Below are 23,757 nucleotides of genomic sequence, written 5' to 3' on the forward strand. Positions count from 1 at the left end.
GCCTGAGGGCCCGTCTTGCAACTTACATTGACCGTGGGCTATTCGGGGGAAAAAAGAAAGACATGAGAAAATACACCCCAGAATGCTTTATTTTTTATTTTATTTTTTTTCTAACTGGAGCGTTCTTGTTTATGTTTGGTGGGGGATCCTTGGTTTCTGCGTCATCCTATTGCTTGGAGTCTCTGCAGTGAGCCTCCTCTCATGTCGGGCACTGCTTTATTACAGTGGATGGGGAGGACGTCACGCAGGCCCGTCCCTCTCTGGCCGAGGCGGTGCCACCCTACAGAATCCACCTCGCTGCTCGTTTCTGCTCCGATATTAAAGGCAGGGGATTCTGTCACCGTGCCGTGGTGCTGAAGGGGGAGGAGCCAGTGGTCGATTCAACACACTGCACACACACAGAGACACAACGCGCCAGGGAAGAGGTAAGGCACTGTTTACGTAACAAGATGGGTTTTTACAATAGTGCGTTCCTTAAAAAAATACGTTCACGCTATGTGAACGGTCTTGCGCTCATGCACTGCGCTGTATGCGTTGTTTGTAGCTGTTAGCCGACAATGTTTTCTGGAAATTGACAACAATGTCCATAGCCTGTTAACCTTGCCACTCCCCTGCAATAGCCCACTGATGCCCTGAACAGACCCCATACCCCCTTTGAATAATTTAAGTGGATGTTTCCCTTCATAAGTCCGAGAGCGTTGCGGAAACCGTCGTTTATTTTAGATACCGCATTAAGTTGTAGGTAGGCAAATGTGAAGGCTGGAAAATGTATTTTGTTTATAAAGAGGGTTTTAAATCTACTCAATGTACCTTAATCGTTGGAAAACCTATATGCGCGTTATTTATTATATTAGGGAATAAGCCTATATTTTATTGCACGATGGAGCCAAAGTGATGAGAATTGCATAAGGATGCTGCAGGACTCATAGCCCACACGAGGTGTGTGTGGCTTCTCTGAGTTTGAGGTCGCTTTTCACGGTTCCTGAAAGCCGCATTGCTGATGTGGGCTGCTGTCCAGTGAAGAGATATTTAATATGGTGTATCGCCATGCCTCCCCATCCACCTCCTCCTCCTCCTCCTCTCCCCGAGACGGAAGAACTCATCGTGAAAACTGACCTTTGGTCATCGGATTGCATAGCAACAGCTTGCTGTTGTGTCTCGTCCTTTTATATATACATCCACGAGAAAATGAAGCACATGCCTGAAACCTTCGTTTATTTATTTATAACCGTATTCATGCATTATATCATGTAGTTCTGATCACAGATTTTGTAAACATTTCGCCTTTATTTATTTGAGTTATATTCTATGAAGCAGCTAGAGTTTTCTTCTTTTCTTGTTCTTGTGTTTTGCTGTGTTGCTATTTGTGAATGAGTTATTGTAGAGACGAATTGTTGAGTGTGAATTAAAGGGTTCTGGTGCCTGGGAAAGAAAGAGAGGGAAGAGGCAAGAACAAACTAGAAAAATGTGGTTAAAAAAAAGTGTTACAAAACAAATATAGTTTATCCACTGAGTCTTGTATTGACGTTGGCTGTGCTGTTGCCACATCTTCAGGCTGAGGTTAGTGGGTCATTGGTTTATATTCAGTGTCCATCTTGCTCTTGTCCTAGTCCAGTCTTATCTCTCTTTATGGCCCCTTGCTGCTCCTGTACATTAGCTTTCCTGTCATCCCAGAAAGATATTTAATTTATTTTCAACATTTTCTAAGGTGTCGGTGGTAATTATTTATTTCAATCATAGTAATTTACTATAACAAAAACTGTTTTTACATAGTCCTGGATAACTCAAAATAGCAGTTTGGGTTTAAGAACTATTGTAAATGTACTAAATTAGTAGTAAATATGTATTTATTATGTAGAATGACCCAGCTAGGCCTACATCAGGCAGCCTGATGACACAAATAGAAGAAGCTTGCTTTAAACCCTCATCTGACAAATGGTGGCTGGTAAAAATCCAAAAAAATATCCCCTGGCTTCCAGAAAGGGTTTGTCCCATGGGCCCTAATTCCACATTAACTGGCTTTTACCTCCTATTTGCTAGCATGGTTACCTAATACTCCGTAGACCTCTACCCTTGGCCCCGTTCTGCGACAAACAAAACACCAGCCTTATATCTGCCATTCTCCTCGTGCAGTGTTTCACGGGCACTTACTGTAACCACAAGGTCGATTTTACTTTTATTCCAGAAAATGTACCTTATCTGTGTCAATTTCAAAGTAAAACGAGTAGCTGTCCTTTGCTTTTTGTTTGTATTTTTTTCCAATGACATACAGTTGTTATTAGGACAAAGTTTGAGGGTGGATTTTGTGTTCGCCCTTTAAACCTCAGTAATCCTGCAAGCCGTGTTGGTTATGATTTTGGAATTGTAACACCGGTTACGTCAGTTTCAGATTCGTCATATTTATTTCATAGTCAAACGTGTGAAAAGGATGTTTGTCAACGTGTGAAGGCCTAGTTCTGCTACTGTTCACAAAAGAACCATGTTTTCGGATTCACAACATAAATACTTTGGTCCATGTCCACAGTATATAATTGCACGTGTATGTGTGTTGCCTGGGCAGTCCCTTGATGTGAACGTGTGGGAGGTTTTCTTTCTATAAATACACACCACATTATTTTATGCCTTCCTCTCTTGGTCGGTGTCTTAAGGATCCTGTGCTGGAACTTTTTTCCAAAACGCAGACGTTTGTGGTGTGGAACAAGCTTCTTCCGGGAAATCTGAATGTTCTGCAGAAATGATCCGTTCAGTGAAACCAAGAACAACACGAACATAATTATGACATTCCTTGTCGCTTCAACGTTGTGTGTAGGCTGCGTGCAGTTATATTTGGGAGACCTATCCAAAAATGGCTGAAGTCTGTATCCCCTTTGCACATCATCACTCCCCATCATTTTTATTTGACATGGGGTTGGTTCAATTTGTCACATGCTCTCTTATTCCTCCTGTGATGGTTCTGTGATGGTGTGCTTTATAATCAATGAGACAATGAAGAAGAATCCTTTGAATTGTAGTTCGCACTTGGTAATGTCTTTGTCACAGTATTAATCTCTTGGGTGTCTTTCTGAATGGAAGATGTCATTAGTCAAGCATGATGCTTGTGGAACCAGAAGGGGCTCACTGTCTTGCTGTCTACTTGCACCATTCGTCTTTTTCTGTGCCTCCTAAGCTAAGCCTCAAACACCTTATAGCCTTTGTTTGGCTCATTGCTCGTCTCTCTGTATCGACTGCCTGACCTTTTAGTCTATTAGTGAAGGTGCTGGACTCCTGAGCAGAAGGGTTCTGCCTTTGAACCGGTTTGCAGTCTACCTGTAGGCTGCTTCAACACGTTTGACTGTCTGCAAAGTTGCCAACGTCAAAATCGTTTGTTGTGCTCCACCGCCGAAGTAGAAAGCAACGTTTGGTGATGTTGTTGACATCTGTTGCTCCAGTCAGGGCTGCACCTGAAGTAGTGCATCACACAGCATTGTAGTTGAAGGGCAGTGGGCTAAGTCGTCATATCTCTTAAAGCAAATATCCCTTGTTTACGACAATTGTTGAAGGTCATCATTTGTTTCTGTATCTAGTTTGATTATGAATGAAAGGTTACAGGTTTCAAACCCTTATACACTTGTAACTACACTTTAGGCTTAAAAAACTGAAAATCTACTGAATGAACAAATTACTTTAAACATAACACAGATGAATGTGAGGCTATGAGAATAAATTGTAAGATCAGGTGTCATTATCGGGTCCCTTTCTAACACATTTAAATAACTTTTTCCTCTACACTTCTGTGATGGATCCAGGAGTTTTTTAACTGAGCCCCGTAAACTGCACTGTATTTCTTACATCTAGAGGGGTGTCAGGATATAAGGTTATTCATTACCAGGCCTAAAGATAGTGGTTTTAATGTCCATGTCCACCCTTACCTGCAGGCAAGATGGCTAACCCCCTACCCTCTCCCGAATGACGTGGATCTCAATTTGCTGCAATTCTCTTTAGTTTGCATCAAGCTGTATAATAGATCCATGGCAGAATGTTAAGAGTGCAGGGGTCCTTTCATGTTCCATTGGCCACTTTCAACACACAAGATTAATGTTTTCCAAATGTTCTACGTTTCTTTGACTAGTATCCTACAGTGAAACATTCCTAAATGGTATTTCATTTAGCCTATTGTGTATAACGCAATAATGTCTCTTGCAGTTTGGCAAGTGAAACCCCAATCTGTAACGAGCTGTAACATATATATTATTTTTTTTCAGTTGCGGGCAAAGAAACTGCTAACCCGTCAGAGACCAGTGAGGAAGAGGTGCCATCTCTCGGCCTAGCACTTTGGACGACTTGAGAGACGTTTGGTGAAGGCGGGGGAGGAAGAGCAAGAGACAAAAAGAGAGAGGGAGAAGAAGGAGAAGAAGAATAAGAAGAAGAAGAAGAAGAAGAAGAAGGAGGACAAACACCTAAACGAGACTCCAATCGCTCTCCGGAGATGTTCTCCTCCTCGCGGTTGTCTCTCTCTCTCTTTCTCTCTCGCTTGCCCTCCCTTGCACGGAACAGCCGACGTCCGTCCTCCAACGCTGAGCTGTGCCAAGGTTGAGTTGACACGGCCACACACACGGCCACACAACCAAACAGTAACACGCATACACACAAACACAAACTTGGAGAAGAATATGTGGCAGAAGACACCGAGATAAACACACACAATCAAACACACTTGACAACACAGGCGGCATCAGACACACACACACACACACACATGGTGGCCTTGTGTTCATGGTCTCAGAACCGCCTCACCACAGCATCCCGGGCCCCCGCTCCAGACCATGAGGAGACCCAAGCAGCAGACGGGGCACCTTAGCTTCCTTAACTTCTTCAGCCGGAAGCCCAAGCCAGAGCCCGGGCCAGAAAAGCCTGCGGAAGTCTGGCCAAAGGACGAGGTGGTCATCACCCTCACACCCAGCGACCATCCACAGCTGGTAGGCCTGGCTTTTATCATTGTGTAGTAGTGTTGTTGGTTGGTGAAGGGATATAGACTAAAGCACTGGTTCACACACACTTTCTTTTGGCTTTGACCTCGCTATAAGTTCTTGCAACACCAACTTCGTGCAATGTTGAGCTTTTGCTCCCGTTTTGAACCGGGAATATGAAACTGAATATGCTTGTAATATCGATGTCTGAGTGAAGAAGGTAGTAGTTGTAGTTTTCTCGTGGATGTTAATCATTAGACAGGTGGTTTTGCACGCAAGGGACCTTTATTGTTCAAAACCTTTGAATACAAAAATGTACCTTCAAATATCTTTGGTTTATAAGCCAGAAATCTCTTGCGAACCCATTTGCATTTCAGGCAATCCCAGGATTGGCAAACAATGAAGTAGAATGAGTACAGAGGGAAAGACAGAACTTACTATTACTTTCTAGGGGGAGGAGGATCAAATATGCGAGGAATCTCCTAAGAAATGTGGGCTGTGAACTACATAAGAAAGTTCATTTTTTCCCCTTTCTGGCAACCAGGTGTATTTTGGTATTTTCTTCCTTTGGCAAATATGACTGTGTTTTAAAATATTTGTATATGTATGTGTATACCAGGATAACTTTTAAGTTTTCGAAAAAATGAAAAACAAGTGGTCCTCTTGCGTGATGGTTCTGTAACGTCTGGGGCAATTTGTAGATGATTAACCGGTACATTGTTAGCATGCAGGCCTCCAGCACGATTCCTCCCATACAGCAGCCTAGCTCCCATCCATTAGAGTGTTGGTCCTAATTACAGAGCAATTTATACCAATTCTGTTGCCAAGAAACAGAGTAGCAACTAACTACATGTCCCCCTTTGCACTCAGCTTAGCTAGCTGTTATTGTACGACTTGTCTGTTTTCCTTATTTTACTCACTCCCTCTATACAATTAAAGCAAAAGTTTTGTGGAGTCAATACCAAAGATACTATATGCTTGGCTATAGTTTTGGCAAAGCTAAGTAAGCATTGCATGAGGTGTTTTCTTATGATTTGTAGATGTTCAAATTACGCTTTTGTTTTGAAGGAGGAGAACCTCTCAACAAGCACCGCCGTTGAACTCGGCGTTCCGGTGACGGATGGAGCAGACGTGAGAGTCGATACAAAAGCCGACGATGGGAGCGGCGAGGAAGCGTGCCCCGCGGGGGAGTGCTGCTCAGACGGCGGCGCCGGGGTGGACGTCGATGGCGGCGGCGGCTCGGCCGACGTCCTGTCCCTGTCCTCCTCCGGCCAGGAGCAGCTTCTGGACGAGCACCTGGAGGAGTGCCCGCTGTGCCTGCTCAGCCAGCCGCGCCGCCACTTCCCCCGCCTCTCGTCCTGCTCGCACCGGGCCTGCTCCGACTGCCTGCGGCAGTACTGCGCATCGAGATCTCAGAGAGCCGCGTGGGCATCGCCTGCCCGCAGTGCGCCGAGCCGCTGGCGCCGTCGGACGTGCGCGCCGTCCTCGACGACCGGGCGCTGCTGGAGCGCTTTGAGGAGTACCAGCTGAGGCGCTTCCTGGCCAACGACCCCGACACCCGCTGGTGCCCGGCGCCCGACTGCAGGTGAGCCCCTCGCAGAACCGTAGGCCGGATCGTTCCGGTTCTGAAGGATCAGGAGAGCTTTAACAATGCTTATGATGTTTGTTATTGCGTCATGCTATCCGATGTCGGAGCAGTTGTGTCCGATCGTTAGCTTCCTAAGGATTGCATTTGACAATGAAAGGTCTGCAAGGATTTTTAGCTACGCCCTCGTGACAAGGATAGTGCTATTTGGCATCTGGTCAAGAGCTTGAAAGCAGCATGGGTTCTTCACTTGAGATGAGATATTAAAGGTTCTGGGTTTCCTTCCCTCCACAATGTCCGCAGCCTATAACTAGTTAATATTCACTCACCCTACCTGTGAGTTGCCTGTAAAAGCGCCTCATCAATTATTCATAGTTAATTTACGATCCCTACCCTATAATTTCAATCATCTTGAAGCAGGACCATTAATCTTGGCTTTCACGTAAGAAGCACACACATGGGCGATAAATATGCATTTAAATAAATTAAGAAATCCACAAATATCTATGAGAACTTGAGACACAAATACAGCACTATATTCAAGGCTGTGGAGGGAAAAACTTTGATAATATGGAAGCTTCGTTCTGAGATTATACTGATGTGCTGATAAAAAGAGGCCGTAATAAGAGATAGTGTGCGATCATCAGCATGACTGGAAACTCCAATATCTGTGGGTGTGTTTGAATGTGTGCATGTGTGTATGTATGTGTGTGTGTGTGTGTGTGTGTGTATGTGTGTGTGTGTGTTTGTGTATGTGTGTGTGTGGGTGTGCGTGCGTTTGTGTGTGTTTTGGACGCATGTACGGTTTAACATTATTGACTATGTGTCATGTTTGCGATGCTGTGTGTGTGTGTGTTTGAGGGTGTGTGTTTGTGTGTCTGTGCATCTTTGTGTTATTGTGTATGTGTGTGTGTGCGAGACAGTTTGGAGTCGGGAACAGTAGACTGGCTGTCTCCCCTGCTCCTCAGTACTCATGATGATGTCATGCATTTTGTAGTCCAAGCCTATATGCTAATCCATCTGAAGCAACAGCTGACTAAATATACAAAGACCTCCAACGTGTCACTCATCGTGTGTACCTAAAAAACGATCACAGCGCAGTACTTATTTTTGTTTATTTGTTACCTTGTTTTTACCTTATGCTTCTAAATTATTAAAATCTGAATTAGAATGCATGCCATCAGGTCTTAGTTTGGGTCTTGACTTGAGACACACACACACACACACACACACACACACACACACACACACACACACACACACACACACACACACACACACACACACACACACACACACACACACGCACAGCGTTTGAAGTGTCTGTGTGTTGCGTAAGCTACTAAATCACAGCCCCAATATGTCTCTAACACACATTCCTCGAGGTCTTAGTGACAGAAGCTTAGCCACGGATTACGTTGGCTCTCCGAATAATCTAGAATGTGTTGTTTTTCTTGGTGTTACGGTAAATACTTCTTGTGTGTTTGTTTGTTGTGTGTGTTAATTATTTATCAATGTGAATGCAGTCGATTGTTTGAGCGACATTTAGAAAAAAAATAAAAAAACATCAGTTCTCTCTAATCAACGTGAGCACAGTCCACTGGAGGGGTTTCCCTTCAGTCTGAGGTCACGGAAGTCCTGACCCATGGGACACCAGAACCAGCCCAAACATACGCCAGCGATTCTGACCTCCCACCGCTGCTCCCTCCGCGCCCGTCCGCAGCTACGCGGTGATCGCCTACGGATGCGCCGAGTGTCCCAAGCTGAGCTGCGGGCGCGAGGGATGCGACACCGAGTTCTGCTACCACTGCCGCCAGCTGTGGCACCCCGACCAGACGTGTGACCAGGCCAGGCGCCAGCGCGCCCGCCACACGTCGGGCGGCCATGACGGCTCCACGCTCTACGTGTTCAACGAGGACCCCAGCGGAGGTAGCCCTTCACACTGAATTGTTGTCAAAATGTCAAAGAGGGCCGTGCAAGTTCAAGGAGGAGAAGGCAGTGGACAAACGAGGCAGGAAATATCCAACCCAAAGAGGTTCACGCCGGCACAACGTGTTACATGTCAAGGCAGATTTAGATCATATCAGACGGTTTCAAGTGGTGTGGGATAGAAATTGGAAGTTATTTGAATCTATGAATTATAAGGGCAGACATGATGAACTAGGGTAGTAGCGGAGGACGTGGTTTACAGTAACTCACTATAGTTACTAAAACGGTTGCTAAGAGGTTGCTAAGCAACACAGGCTTTGAAATTGTTGGCGTTTTAATGCTAACAATTAATTGAACAATTAATTATTATGTGGTAACAGGTGTGTGTTTATATGAGAGTATTTTAAAATGGCTTTGAGACAATCAAAATCAAGGACCGGAACTATACGTTTTATAAAAAATATAGGCATACGTATGTATGCCTATATTTAGGTTCACACCCTGTCCGCTATTGTGATTAAAAATCATTGCAAGTTGGAATATATTATTATTAGTTAGTTACGCATTCATAATCTATTCTTTAATCAGTTTCACAGGCCTTTATAGTTGGGAAAGTAAAGACACACAGGAAAGAGACATTTTCTTATTATTTTTTTACAATGTACCTATTATTATCTTAAATATCAGTCTACTAGCTTGTGCTAGCTCATTGCCATCAGCGACCGATGCTACTCCTTTTTCAATCAATGTGCCGGAGAATAAAGCTGAAAGATGACCCTGTTCCTACATTCATGGTGGAACCCTCTCTAGTCCTCCCATTCACAAAGTGGCTCCTTTATTATTCACATACTGACTATAAGGAATTATATTGTAGGAAGGAAGTTTGTACAATTCAAAGCTGCCTTTCATTTTCATTCACATACAGTATGCCCCACTGTCTAACTAAGGCAAGGCAAATGTATTTATAAAGCCTCCTTGAAACATAAACGCCATTCAGAATCACTTAAAGACAAAAGAGGAAAATAAAAATTAAAATAATAGTGTAAAATAATAGTCAACACATGTTTACATACAAAGAATAAAAACACCGGTAAAGACATAGCATGTTAACCAAAAGTGTTGAACCATAATGTAAAAGCACATGTCTCCCTCCCCCTCCCTCCTCCCCCGTCGGTTGCCATAGATGCGGAGGAGATCAAGGCGTGCCCGCGCTGCGGCGCTTACATCATGAAGACCAACGATGGCAGCTGCAACCGCATGAACTGCACCGTGTGCGCCTGCCAGTTCTGCTGGCTGTGCATGCAGGAGATCACCGACGTGCACTACCTCAGGTACCAGTTCAAGAGATCAGCGACGTGCACTCCCTCAGGTATGAGTCACGTGCACTATCTCAGGTATCAGTGCGCTACCTCAGGTATCAGTGCTGCTGGCTGTTTAATGTAGTAGGTCACCGACCTGCACAACCTAAGATATCCATGGCTCTGGCCGTACTTGTGTCAGCAGGACTCAGATGGATGTCTTCGATGTCCTCCATTAAGGAGAAGTTGCTGTTGCCGTTGTTCCCAGAGCCTGTTAACATAAACAGATAAACGGCACAACTCCCAATCACTCATAAATCAATTAAAAGACAAAGATATATCAGAAAAGGCAAGGTAAAGTTATTAATATAGTGCCCATCAAACCTACTGAGTGGTTTAAACGGGCAATAAATCATTTAAATTGTATTAATATATATTTTGTAAAAGACAGATTTCCTCATTGACGACAAGCTAATCTAGCCATCTTATTTAGTCTTACCCATGGACATTTTCTGTAACCTGGGCTTCTTGAAAGGCAGATATTCAATGTTTTTCTCAGAACCAAGAAACCCAGATAGCATGCAATACATACAGAATGCAGGTGTTTACATTAAATTAATCATATTAAACATCAAATTCACAAACGGATGAAGGTTGGCACTGTGTGATGGCTTCACAAAGAGCCTTTTAGCGTTTCATCATGTCTATGTAATCTTTTCAAACCGCATGGCTTCAAAGCGACCGGGTTCAGCTAGACACACATTGATTTTTCCAGTCATGGACACAAGAGCTTCTGCTGACTAATCAATTAATTTGCTCTGTCGGACCCAACATTTCCATGCTGCAGCAGCAATTGTAACTCAAGCTTTTGGAGATGATTGTCTTTGTGAGCAGAAGTAGCTCATAAAAAAATAAATGTCTACCGATGTAAAATCTAAAAACATCTGAAAAGGTGCAATTGAATAGGTGAAAGGTTTGCTCATTTGGAATCACTTTTCACGTTTTAGCCTGCAATTTCTTAATATTAGCTGATGAAAAGGTGAAATTGATAAATGATGAATAGCATAATAGATAGCATTTAAAAGATTACATCTATTTTTCACCTTCCTACGATTATTTGACCTACTTTGAATAAAAATGGTTCAAACATACGAATTAACAAACATTTAACAAATCTTTACATTCACAATTTTACTTTTGGCTGTTATGTTTTATGCTTTTATGTTACCAAGCCATGAATGGAGACACACGGCCCAACAGTTGCTAGTACATTAGAAGGAGAGCTGTGCCCTATAGATTACCACAAATGTCCTGAGGGCTCTTTTTATCTCCATGAAGCGTAGATGTAAACAGTAAATCTGCCATCTGAGAGGCAGGAAGCAGAGCAGTACAGAAGCATTATTCTGAACACTTAACTAGGGTCTCAAAGTGACATTAAGTCTAGGGAATCCATGATCAAGCAAGCAGATGGAAAAAGCTTAACAGGTCATATGTGGATGAGATCACACAGTGGAAGACAAGGACAATGGGTTAGATATTTTCTTATGTAGGCCAGCCAGATAATTTGGCCCAAGGGTGCTGTTCACGAGCTGTGATTTTCACCCTCATCTCACTTTAACTTTTCCATTCTTGATTAAAACTGGTTTAATTGTGCCTGTTTTTTCGTATTTGTACACATGGAAATTTTTCTCCATCCCTCTTTCCATCAAACTAATTCTCCATCTCTTTCCCTCTTTCACTCTCTCCCACTCTCTCTCTATCTCTCCCACTCTCTCTCTATCTCTCCCTCTATCTCTCCCACTCTCTCTCTATCTCTCCCTCTATCTCTATCTCTATCTCTATCTCTATCTCTATCTCTATCTCTATCTCTATCTTCTTCTTCTTCTTCTTCTTCTTCTTCTTCTTCTTCTTCTTCTTCTTCTTCTTCTCTTCTTTCTTCTCTTTTTTTCTCTTCTTCTTCTTCTTCTTCTTCTTCTTCTTCTTCTCTTCTTCTCCTCTCCTCCTCCTCCTCCTCCTCCTCCTCCTCCTCCTCCTCCTCCTCCTCCTCCTCCGTCTGTCTCTCTCTCAGTCCCTCAGGCTGTACCTTCTGGGGGAAGAAGCCTTGGTCCCAGACACGTAAGGTCCTCTGGCAGGTGGGCATGCTGCTGGGGGCGCCAGTGGTCATCTCCCTGATCGCAGGGATAGCCATACAGTCATCATAGTGGGCATACCCATCTACATGGGCCGCAAGGTACAAGCTGTCTGGAGCTGTCTCACTGTCTGGTAGACAGAAGACGGTCCAGTAGACATTCACGCATGATTGACATTTGACACTTTTTAGTAAACATGCAGTGCATGCTTTGTTGTAAATTGACCATACAATTGGTCTGATTTTTCATCGTTATGTTGCACTCTGTATTGTAGTTTTTCACGAAAGTGTGGGACATGAGGTTGGATTGATTTGTTGTGGAACAGGTTTAAAGGTTTTTGATTTACCTATTGATATAGGTTTTGTATTTATGTTTTAACCAAAACTTAAAAACTGGTAAACTTCATCTCAATAAGCCTTATTAGACTTAATTGTATAAATAATAAACCTGAATGATGAAATATCTATATTTTTATGTTATTTTCTCCAGGTTCATGGTCGCTGTAAAAAAAACAACATCTCAGGAAGTAAGCATTATTTGACCGTGGCAAGTGGAGTGATGATGTCAGTGTTTGTGTCGCCGGTCATAGCAGCCATCACCGTGGGTAAGAGAAATACATAGCAACAGCGTTAACCTAATTATTATGTTGCTATAGCTATGGGTTAGCTTTTTGGTCAACTTTCAGGTTCTGAACCCGAATGTCTATGTAGAAGACAGTCTGGGGAGAAAGCCCCCCCCCCCCCCTCGTTAATGACATAGTATGAATATATAGAAAATATATAACAAAATATGGTCATGTGTCTAGTGGCTAGCTGAAGGTGGCAGGGGCACTCAGAGTTAGCCGTTAGCCTAGCATCTAGCAGGGAGGTGGACGGGCACTCCGAGCTAGCCATTAGCCTAGTGTCTAGCTGGGAGGATGAAGGGATGCTCCAGGCTCTGAAAAGAGATGAGTCAGGGGTTTTGTAGATGAACCAAAGAAAGTACCTCTCAGGAGTAATCACCCTGCAGCGGGCCAAATTCAGCTACCACTGACCGCGCTCCATCTGTGCAGGATTCCGGACGCACACACACACACACACACACACACACCACACACACACACCACCACACACACACACACACACCACACACACACCACACACACACACACACACACACACACACACACACCACACACACACACAACAAACACACACCGACACACGCACACACACACCACACACACACACACACACACACACACACAACAACACACACACACACACACACACACACACACACACACAAGCACGCACACAGAAACAGACATACAAACAATCACATACACTTTCACATACACACACACACTGTATAATCTTCTTAGCTTCACAAAATGTGAACATGATTTTATTAAACATGTCTGGTTGTTGCCGTTTTCGTCTGCAGGCCACATTGTGGGGATGTTAGTGCTTATGGTGGTGGGTTTTATTAGTTATTACCGTATTTAATCCAGCCCTTATTACCAATGCTTTGCGATACTAAACGATGGCTGCAGTGATTGGCCACTATTCGTAAACAGACATGGGGTGAGAGAGACCTTGCGTCTGTATGAACCCCCACCTCTCAACCAAACACACGCACACACACACACACACCCACACACACACACACACACACACACACACACACACACACACACACACACACACACACACACCACACACACACACCAACACCACACACACACACACACACACATACATTAACATAGACACACACACAGACACACACACACACACACACACTAGCACACACACCACACACACACACACACACACACACACACACAACACACACACACACACACACACACACACACCACACACACACACACACACACACACACACACAATTGCGCCCACACACAATAGTGCGCACACACCACACACATACTCATACACAGACACACACACACACCTCGTCCTGTGTCTTGTTCTTTTGTCGCCCTCAGATAGTTGCCCCAGCCTTTCGCCCCAGCTCCAGCGGCCTTAACGAGCTCTTTTGTTTGTTTGGTCTGTATACTACACTGTGTTCCCACATTCCCAGCTCATTCACAAGCCATCCAATCCCAGGGAGGTGGGTGGTGGGAGGGGTAGTGTGAGACCTGGTCGTGTGAGTTTTGCTGATAATAAATTGGTGAAGGTTATGAGAGTGGAAAGTGGAAAGAAGAGAAGTTCCCTGGGATCGCTCTCTCTCGGAAGTGTGTAAAGCACAGACATTGTTTTCATTCTTTAACACTTTTCCACTGATATTATATCAATGTAGAAATGTCATTCCCTACTACAACATCATTATATCAATTTCAAGGAGTTCTGATTCAATTTAGACTGATTTCCCGAATTCCCAACCCAGGATATATAAACGACATCAACAATCTAACTGGTGACAGATCAGCGAGAGACATTTTGGTTAGTATAGAATGATGCTTTGAAGTTTAAGATGTTCCGTTGGGGGGGCCTTCTGTTGTGAGTGCTGTGTGTTGGAAGCATCATATGGATTAACAACGAGACACCCAGGAGCTGTATATTCCCCTGATACCACAGTTGGAACAACGATTTCGTATGAGTTACCTTAAACTATAACGTTATTTTCATCAACCTAATCAGCTCTAATTTTATATTCTTCCACAGCGCTTTGAGTTTTTATGCGTCAAAGCTGCAACTCGTCGATAGTTCATCTTGTATGGATTCTTAACTGTTAATCCGGAAAAATAACGCAGAACCCATGGAACGATTTCGACCAATCAGAATAAAGTATTCAACCATGCCGTTGTGCCAGCCCTGTTGCTGACCGCGTGTGTTTCCTTCCAGGTATGGGGGTGCCCCTCATGCTGACGTATGTCTACGGGGTGGTCCCCATGTCCCTTTGTAGGAACGGCTGGTGCCGCCCTCAGGGTGACCCCCCCGACTCACACAAGATCCAGCTGGAGGACCTAGCTAGCTGTGAGTACAGCGCCCCAACACCCTGTAGCCCAGCTCAGCTCCTCCAATGTCTTCTTCAAGGGGATATATTATACCAGCAGGTGTGAGCGTGATTAGCCGTTACAAGCCGTTTTGAAAATGTGCCTCTTGTGGCATCACAAGAGGGCCTGTCCAACTCGATGTACGACGGATAGATGAGCAACGTTCGCTACGGTCCAGCGGGTAGGCTGGTAGACTGATCTATCCAGCACGCATCTAGGTGGACACGCCCACTTGTGATGTCCAAAGAGGCGGATTTTCAAAACGACTTGTAACGGCTAATCACACTCACACATTGCGGTATAATATGTCACCTTTAAGCGTGTTCAGCATTATGTGATTGATGCAATGTGATGTGTCGGCCTGATCTGATCTGCCTTTCAACTTCCCTTGAAGATCTTCTGTTCTCTCACGTAGTCAGTGACCACTGGACGGGTCAAAACAATCCGGGAAATCCTGGCAACACCCACTTGCAGGAAGTTAAAGTCAGTGTACAGGAAGTGGGTGTGCTCCCTAGTACGAGCACGGCACCACCCGAGGTGAATGCCTGCACAGGATTGGAGGAAGCCACGGAAAGTCCTGGATACTTGCAGAAGGCTAGCCAATCAGAATGCGAGGTGGTTGTGGTGCCCGATGGCAAGCTGAGCGACACTCAAGCCTTCTCCTTAAGGTAAGATTTGCTTCTTCAGTCTCCTCTCGAGTATAATCTGCAAGTTCAACTGTATTTACACAGCCAATAATAATCCAAAGAACAGTTTGCCTGTTTAGATAGTGCTAGTAATATTCATGTGAACCAAACAATTATGTGTAACCCTGAACCCCTAAATCCTAAACCTTGAACCCTGAACACTTCACCTTAACCCCTACCCCCTAAACCCAACACCTTAACCCTAAACCCTAATTCTATGTGTCTTCCATTTCTGGTGTTTGTTTGGTTGCCCCCCCCCCCACAGAGATGGGACCAGTATTAAGGTGCGGGTGGAGATTGAGACCCACCCCAGGGGGGCGCGCCAGACCAGCCTGAGCAGCGTGCTGTCCGGCCACAGCCTCTCCGTGGAGTCCCTGGGACACTCCCGGCCCCAGTCGCTGTCCCAGGACTACCCGTGTGCCTCAGAACCTGCAGACAAGAAAGGAGCAGGAGGAGGCAGGGGAGGAAGTGGAGGAGGAGGAGGAGGAGAGGAGGAGGAGGAGGAGGAGGAGGAGGAGAGGAGGAGGAGACGAAGGAGGAGGAGGAGTCAAGAAGTTGGAGGCAGGGGAGACCGAGGGGACTTTTTGGCCCGTCTTTGAGCTTGACGCAGTGTGAGGGCGTCACAACCCCACAGGGTTGAATACCCGACTGGGTTTTTTGCAGAGAAACAAAGGGTCTTTGTGGCTACCACTGGACCGGTGTAACCCAGCCTGGCGTGGCCTGAGAGGAGCACGTAGCATCGGCCATCCCACCCGTTGCCTTTTTTATCCTTGGCCTATGAAGGAGAGGAAAGTGTGAAGGAGGAGCTTGAGCATTTGTGTGTGTGTGTGTGTGTGTGTGTGTGTGTGTGTGTGTGTGTGTGTGTGTGTGTGTCTGTGTGTGTGAGTCTCCATGTGTTTATGAGCATGCGTGTGTGTTTTTGTCTGCGTGTGTGTGTGTGTGTGTGTGTGTGTGTGTGTGAGTGTGTGTGTGTGTGTGGGTGCATGTGGGTGCGTGTGTGAGTCTGCGAGCGTGTCCATGTGAGCGTGTATTTGCATGTGTTTACGAGCGTGTGTTCGTGTGTGTGCGTGCGCGTGTGTGTGTGTGTGTGTGCGTGTGTGTGTGTGTGTAATTGGACAGAGGGGAGAACTGGGCAGTGACTTCATGGGTGTCTGCCGAACCTCTGCAGGAAGAACGTGGAACATGACATTAAAAGATATCCCTGAAAGCATGTAAGCAGACTAGTGCAGTGGGTATACGCCTGTTGTCGATTTATTTCCTAATGTGCGCTCTTTTAAAAAGGTACTACCTTACCCGTCCCATAATACTAATCCATTTAATCTCTGCTCCTCGCGCTATGTCATCCTCATCCCTGTTGCCATCCCAACCCTACTGAATTGATTAAAAACAGGCCAAATGGGAAGTGAGTCGACCGAAAGCATGACGGGAATGTTCATTAAACTCATCACGTCATCAACGACAACACGTTTCAAATCACATGAGGACATATAAACCGATGTATTGTTTGGTTTGATCTGAATGCATCCCATAATAAGACCTATGAGAATCCACTGGTACGCGCCCAAGGTCAGTGAAAGGTCAAACAGTTAGAAAGGGTGAACTGCCAGTTCTCGCAATATTGTTGGGAGATAACAATGAGTGCGTATCCTAGCGTCCCTTTAGCATATTTATATATACATATATATCAAACATTCAGCCATGCCATACACTCACAGACAGTTATGGCTCCATAAGCATTATTTACAGAGAGTTCTGTATCATTGTCTGATGGTGACTGTTGGTAGGAGGGGACATGATGGCTTTTGTGTTCATGAAACATCACGATCGGGTCTCTTATCCAGGTCCAACGTCTTCCACACACGGGGAGAAGGACAGAGTTTTGACTATGGCGCTATGAATCTATTTCCAGTGTTCCCGGAAAGAGACCCACAGCAGTGTCCATTTTGTTTTCTTTCTTTTTTTAATTCTGGGAGACAGGATTTGCTTTCTCCTTTTTCCTGTGGGTCAAAAAGCGCAAAACCCATTGCAGTATATTACTGAAGTTAGATGCAGCAAGAGCTGCAAACTTTTGTTCAAACAAAACAGCTGCATGATTTACTTGCTGTGTATCCAGGTTAACCCATATATGCAGCACACGTACACAAAGACACACAGACACACGCACAAACAGAAACATAAAGCAGACACAAGTAGTAGGCTAACCCTGCTAGCAGTACCTAAAAGTGCAAAAATCTAAAGAAAAACCTCTTAAATACTCACGGAGCACCGAACTAGTACTTCTAATACTACTACTACAGCAGCATGCCATTCCAGGCTATTCTGTATAACCCCCTGCTAGTGGAATCATGGGAAAACACATGATTTTTAAGCTTCCTGTGTGTGAAATGATCTCAACAGACAGAGATGTGCTGAAATAAAGATTTCACCATGAAGGATGATGCCATGTGTTATGTGTCACGTGAATGACAGAATTCTCCTGTTGCATTTTTCTTTTCTATGTGTCAATGTGTGTATGGATTCATGATGGAAGACGTCAATGTGTCCTTGATTTAGTTATACTGTATAGTATACTATTTTCTCTGCTACCTTCTTTCATGAGATTCCATTAAGGCGCCGCGCAAGTAGTGACTTATTTAAACAGCAGGGGGCGCAAGTATACAGGTAATTTTTCCTGTTCTATTAATTTTCCAATGTCCTGACAATGTATTAACAATGAATTCTGCCAAACCTTAATAATAATTATTAAATAGCGTTATCTTCAACAATGATTATTTCCTACAGTATACAGAGCAAACAATCACATTAAAAACAAATTTGTCTGGCTTATCTAGGCCTAATTTAACATTATTACTTCATACAAATGATAAAATGGGGCCCTTTTTCTTAAAATGAGCCTCATCTTCTTGAACTGTATTTAGCAGTTCATTAGTTTAGTAGTTAATTGCCAAAGTTACGTTAAATGACAAAATATTCGACCCTTGAGCCCAATAGAAAACGGTGTGGTCACCACGGGTGGGGGCGTGTACGCCATTGAAGAGGGCGGGTCTATTTTAGGATGACACGCCCTCTGTAGATGGGCAGTCAGTGTGGTGCTGCAAAAGTAGAAGCGTGCGATGTTCGTTGTGTTTGCCCCACGATATTCCGGAGGGAGGGACACTGATTGCCCAAAGTAAGGACACTTGTTCTTTCTTTTAACGTTCCGAAATCTGTGTGTGTGTGGGTGTGTGTGTGTGTGTGCTTCACCCGACGACGTAGTTTAGCCCAATCCACTTATTTAGTCTGTCTGTGTCCAAGGCAAGGAAAGTGGTACCCACCTGCCGAAGCACACACCTCAGTATGGATGCTCTGAAATCAGCGGGGAGAGCAATCATAAAGAGTCCAGGAGTCCCGCGACATACATGGGGAACTTCAAAGCACGAAAGTAAGTGTATACCTTCACCTTGTGATTCAGATGCTTGGTTTGTTTAGTCAAATAGTTAATGTGTGGCATGCAACGAAGCTCTCCCTCAATTGAGAAGGCTGACAATCCATGGCACCAGCTTGCCCTATAAGTGTTTACAACTGGGGCATTGAGCTGCAGTTAATTAAAAAGCGTTTTTTTTCATTATGTAGCCTACATAATCTTCACACATGTTGATTGACAGTGTAACCTTTTTTATTTTTTTATTAAGCTGCTTTTGTGTGGACTGCCAAAATGAGAAAGTTAATTCAATATTACCCCATTTCTCTACATCCTCCTAAAGCAGACTGTATAAAACCTAAATAAGTCAAAACAATGACTGAATAACTCCAGATATTTCTTTTCCCCCAGACAAACATTTATAGTTCATTATTTCACAAAAAATAATATCGCCGTACATAAATTATTGCACGCAGCTCTTGTACTAGTCTGTGAGAGAATATGTAATTGGAACAGTTGGCAAAATATATGTTTGTTGTATATTTTTTTCGATTATCTCTTCCAGAGGTCAGAAAGTTATGTTATTGTGGAGGTTTGCATGGCAGTATACGATCTGTCTTGTGCATACTAGGGTGATGTCTTTATGATTCCCTATAAACACAATGAGGTCCCTTGGCTATGTATGCTCACATCCATGCATGGAAATAAGTGTGTGTGTGTGTGTGTGTGTGTGTGTGTGTGTGTGTGTGTGTGTGTGTGTGTGTGTGTGTGTGTGTGTGTGTGTGTGTGTGTGTGTGTGTGTGTGTGTGTGTGCGCGCGCGTGCTCTAAGATTTCATTTTTGTTTTTAAATACATGGTGGCAATTTACAAGTAGACACATAATGACTGAGTATCAATTCACAGACATGCGTGTCAAGTCCTGGCTTATTGATTTGGGAAGCTCACTGTCACTCGTCGTTCCCACTGCGACGTGTGAAATCTCACAATTGATAACATGTGCCAAAAGACTTGACATTCGCCAGGGAATACACTCCATGAATGAATGATTTAAGTCAAATAGGAATTGAATGCTGGGATTTAGATCTGTTTTCTTTGGGATAAGGGTTTTTAATGAAGCCTGGCTGTATTGAGACATATTTATTCATATTTAGATACTACGCGTTGATGATTGGTGTTTGGTTCACAGGTTTTTGATTATGGCGTATCATTTGCCTGATCAATTTTCACGCAGAAAGGAGAACATGGTAACACTTTATTTCATACATTATTTAATGCAGTAATAGGCATTATTATAGCATAAGCATTGGGTATGCTGTAAGACGGGCTGGAGTTAAACCCCTTACCATACTAAATAATACTTTAGCCAACTCCAGGCTACCGTAGCTAACACCATCACCATTAGTAAAGATGAACACCATAAGCATACAACCGTTTCCCCTCATTGCAACATCCACAATCTATAACTTTGTAATTCCAAGTCGGTTTCATTTGCTGTCAAAGTAAAGACTGAGCTGCATTGTCATTGTTAGGAAGGAGCAGCCCTGTGGTGGTTCATCCGTGGTTGTTATTGCTTCTAGAAGAAAAGGTTTCTGGTTTGTTTGAAGACAGCGAGGACAACAGAGACAAGACAGTGTTGCGTAGTTATCCCCCTTCCAAAGCCGGGAGGGTGATGACTAATGACAGAAACCGTTCACAACTGTGAGACGACACACACGCAACGCTCACTCCAATGAAGCACACGCGCCTCACCATGAGTCGATCTGGACAGTGACAGCTGATGTGGAGAAGCCTGCCTTAGCAGGCGCGGTCATAGTGGATCAAGAGCACATCTCCATGCCAAACATGTGGAGCAGTGCCTTCAGAGCCGGCCGGAATGCAGAAGGGCCCCCTTTTCACGTCGCCATGACTTCCTGGCCCTGCCAGACTTTCTGACACATCAGGCTCTGTATTGTGGCTGGTGCGGTGTGGGGCTGGCTTTTGCATGAAGTCTAATTAGCATTATGGGACGGGTGGGTACTGGCTGAATTTTGAGGAAAATATATGCCTAGCCCAAAATTTTGGATGCTCCGATTCCTCCTCCCTCACCAATAGGTCAACTCCTGTTCATAACCCCTGGATCCTTTTCAATGCCCTTCATTCAACCCTGACGGCCAACATCCACAGACCGCCACTGCTGTTCACAAAACACATCAGTTTTAACAAACAGAATAGATAAAGGGTTGGGTGGAGATCGGGCTTATACATAAACCAAATGGGCTTGTCTTTCTCAGTAGCATACTTCTGAGGCTGGGTCATGAAGGGATGGAGGGAGAGAGGGAGAGAGGGAGACGGGGCATGTGCCGGGTGCTGAGGACAACTGCCACACATGTGAGGTTGGCATGGGGGTGCTGTGTGGAGTTATCAGCTGAAAATGGTTTGAGGCCCGGCTGAAAAAAAACGTTGAAACTTTAGCAGCGTTAATGTCTACTCATGCGTTTAAGCGGACTTTGCAGCCACTTTAAGACCAACTTATTTTTTACTTGTTAACATACCTCCCTCTAGTACTCGTAACATTATAATACACATTTATGCAAGCAATGAAGCCTCAATGTGCTCTCGAACTGTTGCTGGTCTTTTGTCGTTCACGTATACATCTTTATTTACAGCAAGTATGCGGAAGTAAAGTACAAATACTTCATATCTAACTTGGTCTGTGAAATATCTTTTATTTCTTTCCTGATTATATCCTATCCTATTGGGATATTAATTATTATATAATTAGCATCTATAACCGCAAGGGACACTAAGGACACCGGAGTGCAGAGCACAGCGAACGATACGCGGTATAGATTGAAATGTGAGTGGGAGCCGCGTAGCCCCAGTGCAGCTACAAACCTTTCCATGGGAGCGCAGGAAGCACACAAACGGAGTGACGTAGGAAGCCGCAGTGGCAGTTGGTAGGCCAAATTATCGTCCCTCCAACTACCGAAATGAAGCCCCCCTGAAGGCCGCTTGCTCACACTCCCCCTCAGAATGAGGTTTGGATGGGGGAGAGCGAAAATAATCTCCAGTATAATACAGGGAACACATGGAGGAGGAGGAGGAGGAAAGGTAAGGCTGAGGAAGGTAATGTAGGTGGGGGGCGAATGAGAATGGACTGCAATGGAAAGAAAAGCTAGTTAATGTAGGGTATGCATGGTGTAGGGGAAGGTAATGGGTTGTCAGCGTTGTTTGACTCCCAGCTCAAAGGGTACTGGGCCTCAGCCTCATTGTCCTTGAGCACAAATGCCCTTTATCACCCTGCCCTTCCTGCTCCTCCTTAAAGACCTTGAAGATGCTATTGGATAATAAGTGCTGCTAAATGACTTGCTAAATTGTAGTATTTCGTTCTTTTTCGTAAGCGATGAATTGGGTCATCGCTTGGCCGTCTGGTTTTCTTAAGGGCATAGTCATATGTTCTCCCTTCTTTTTGCCTAGCGTTGCCAGCATTTAAACTTACCGTTCCACGATTCTCGACAGGCCTGAGTGCGAGTGGGGTTAGGATGGTAGTTTGGAAAGAGCTGATTCTGAGGTATTGTGCAACAGGATGTCACTTCACTGTCCCAGAGAGTGATGGGTATTTAAAGTGTTTTTGTGTAATAGCAGAAGGATCGGCGCGTGGTGTGAAATCGGAAGCCTCAGTAGAAGTGGGGATGGGATTTCAAGGCATCCTTGTTATTGTGTTAGTGCTTGCTATTATCCTTCTGTTTTCTGCCGACTCAGCTAAAAGTCTCCAATGAAAGGATCGACGTGCGGAGTCAAGTTCATGTAGCATGTACCCAATTAGCCAATCACTTGACCATTGGACTTATATTAGCACACGTGGCATGCGAATGCCGAAGTAGCTTTTAGGGGTTTCAGCTGGGCAAGCAGTTTTGCTAAGCATAAAAATCCCTGTCTCAAATTCAAAGGTAGGCTTCTGCCAACATTGACATTCATATTGGATGTGAATAAAACAATTTTGTGCAATAGTGTGTGGTGTGTGTGTGTGTGTGTCGTGTGTGTGTGGTTGTGTGTGTGTGTGTGTGTGTGTGGTGTGTGTGTGTTGTGTGTGTGTGTGTGTGTGTGTGTGTGTGTGTGTGTGTGTGCCAGTCTGCATGGATGGCTACTCAATAGTTGCCAGCACGTATATACAGAATGGTGAATAAGTACTATTCAACTCACTAGAACGTTCCATAGCAAACTGCATAAATTCGTAACTTATAACCGTGTTCTTTTGCGTTCAAAAAAGTTCATCAGAAAACCACAAATTGAGTGGCCCTGAGTTGCATTTATTTGCCGGAATTATAAATTTGTATTACTCATTGTGCGGAAAGAAAGAACACAGTCCTGCAGCCCTGCTTTCAATACCTTTCTGCTCCCTGAAGATACTACTTGGTCGGCTAGTTTGGTCAAAGGGAGACGTGCTCCTGTGATAGCTCTGCTCATCTTCTGTCTCCGTTCCATACTCGTTAATTTCAGTGTTCCTCTCGCTTCCCCCCCACTACAGGATTTTCTGTACTTCGGTGCATTTCAACCTCAATGCACATTCTATCTTGCGTTTTACAAACCATTTTTCGGGATTGTGAATGCCGTTTGCTATTCAAGTGATTGTTTCTGTAGCAAATTTCATGCCTAATGTCACTTATTGTTGGCCCCAAAAGGGATGCTATATTTTGTTAGAAGACGCGTTACCCCTCAACGTTTGCCCCTCACACTCGTGTCACATCATATCGTACCCGAGCAGAACTCAGTGGGGACTCACTCTGTGTGGATGCTACTTATT

The 23,757-nt window shown here is 44.3% G+C and overlaps 2 protein-coding genes across 5 annotated transcripts in view; both read left to right on the forward strand.

Moving 5' to 3' along the window:
• Nucleotides 1-335: 335 nt before the first annotated feature.
• Nucleotides 336-16,278, forward strand: LOC130374939 (E3 ubiquitin-protein ligase RNF19B-like). Its single transcript, XM_056581920.1, is given in 13 exon segments — nt 336-425; nt 4,242-4,955; nt 6,015-6,342; nt 6,345-6,531; nt 8,255-8,460; nt 9,644-9,791; nt 11,827-11,945; nt 11,948-11,988; nt 12,377-12,491; nt 14,737-14,868; nt 15,283-15,556; nt 15,840-16,030; nt 16,238-16,278. Coding segments are annotated over 12 exon segments (1,935 nt in total). The 5' UTR covers nt 336-425; nt 4,242-4,802.
• Nucleotides 16,279-18,651: 2,373 nt separating this feature from the next.
• The window catches only part of si:dkey-71h2.2 (low density lipoprotein receptor adapter protein 1), a 42,914-nt gene continuing 37,808 nt past the window's right edge, over nt 18,652-23,757 (forward strand). For 3 of the 4 annotated variants that reach the window (XM_056580945.1, XM_056580944.1, XM_056580943.1), the window contains exons 1-2: nt 18,690-18,743; nt 18,869-18,995. In XM_056580945.1, the coding sequence (XP_056436920.1) occupies nt 18,911-18,995 (85 nt within the window). In that variant the 5' untranslated portion in view covers nt 18,690-18,743; nt 18,869-18,910. Of the gene's footprint in view, nt 18,744-18,868; nt 18,996-23,757 lie in introns of all 4 variants that reach the window. The other variant, XM_056580942.1, reaches the window with a different exon arrangement.

Source organism: Gadus chalcogrammus, chromosome 21 (genome assembly GCF_026213295.1).
Source record: "Gadus chalcogrammus isolate NIFS_2021 chromosome 21, NIFS_Gcha_1.0, whole genome shotgun sequence".
NCBI lineage: Eukaryota > Metazoa > Chordata > Actinopteri > Gadiformes > Gadidae > Gadus > Gadus chalcogrammus.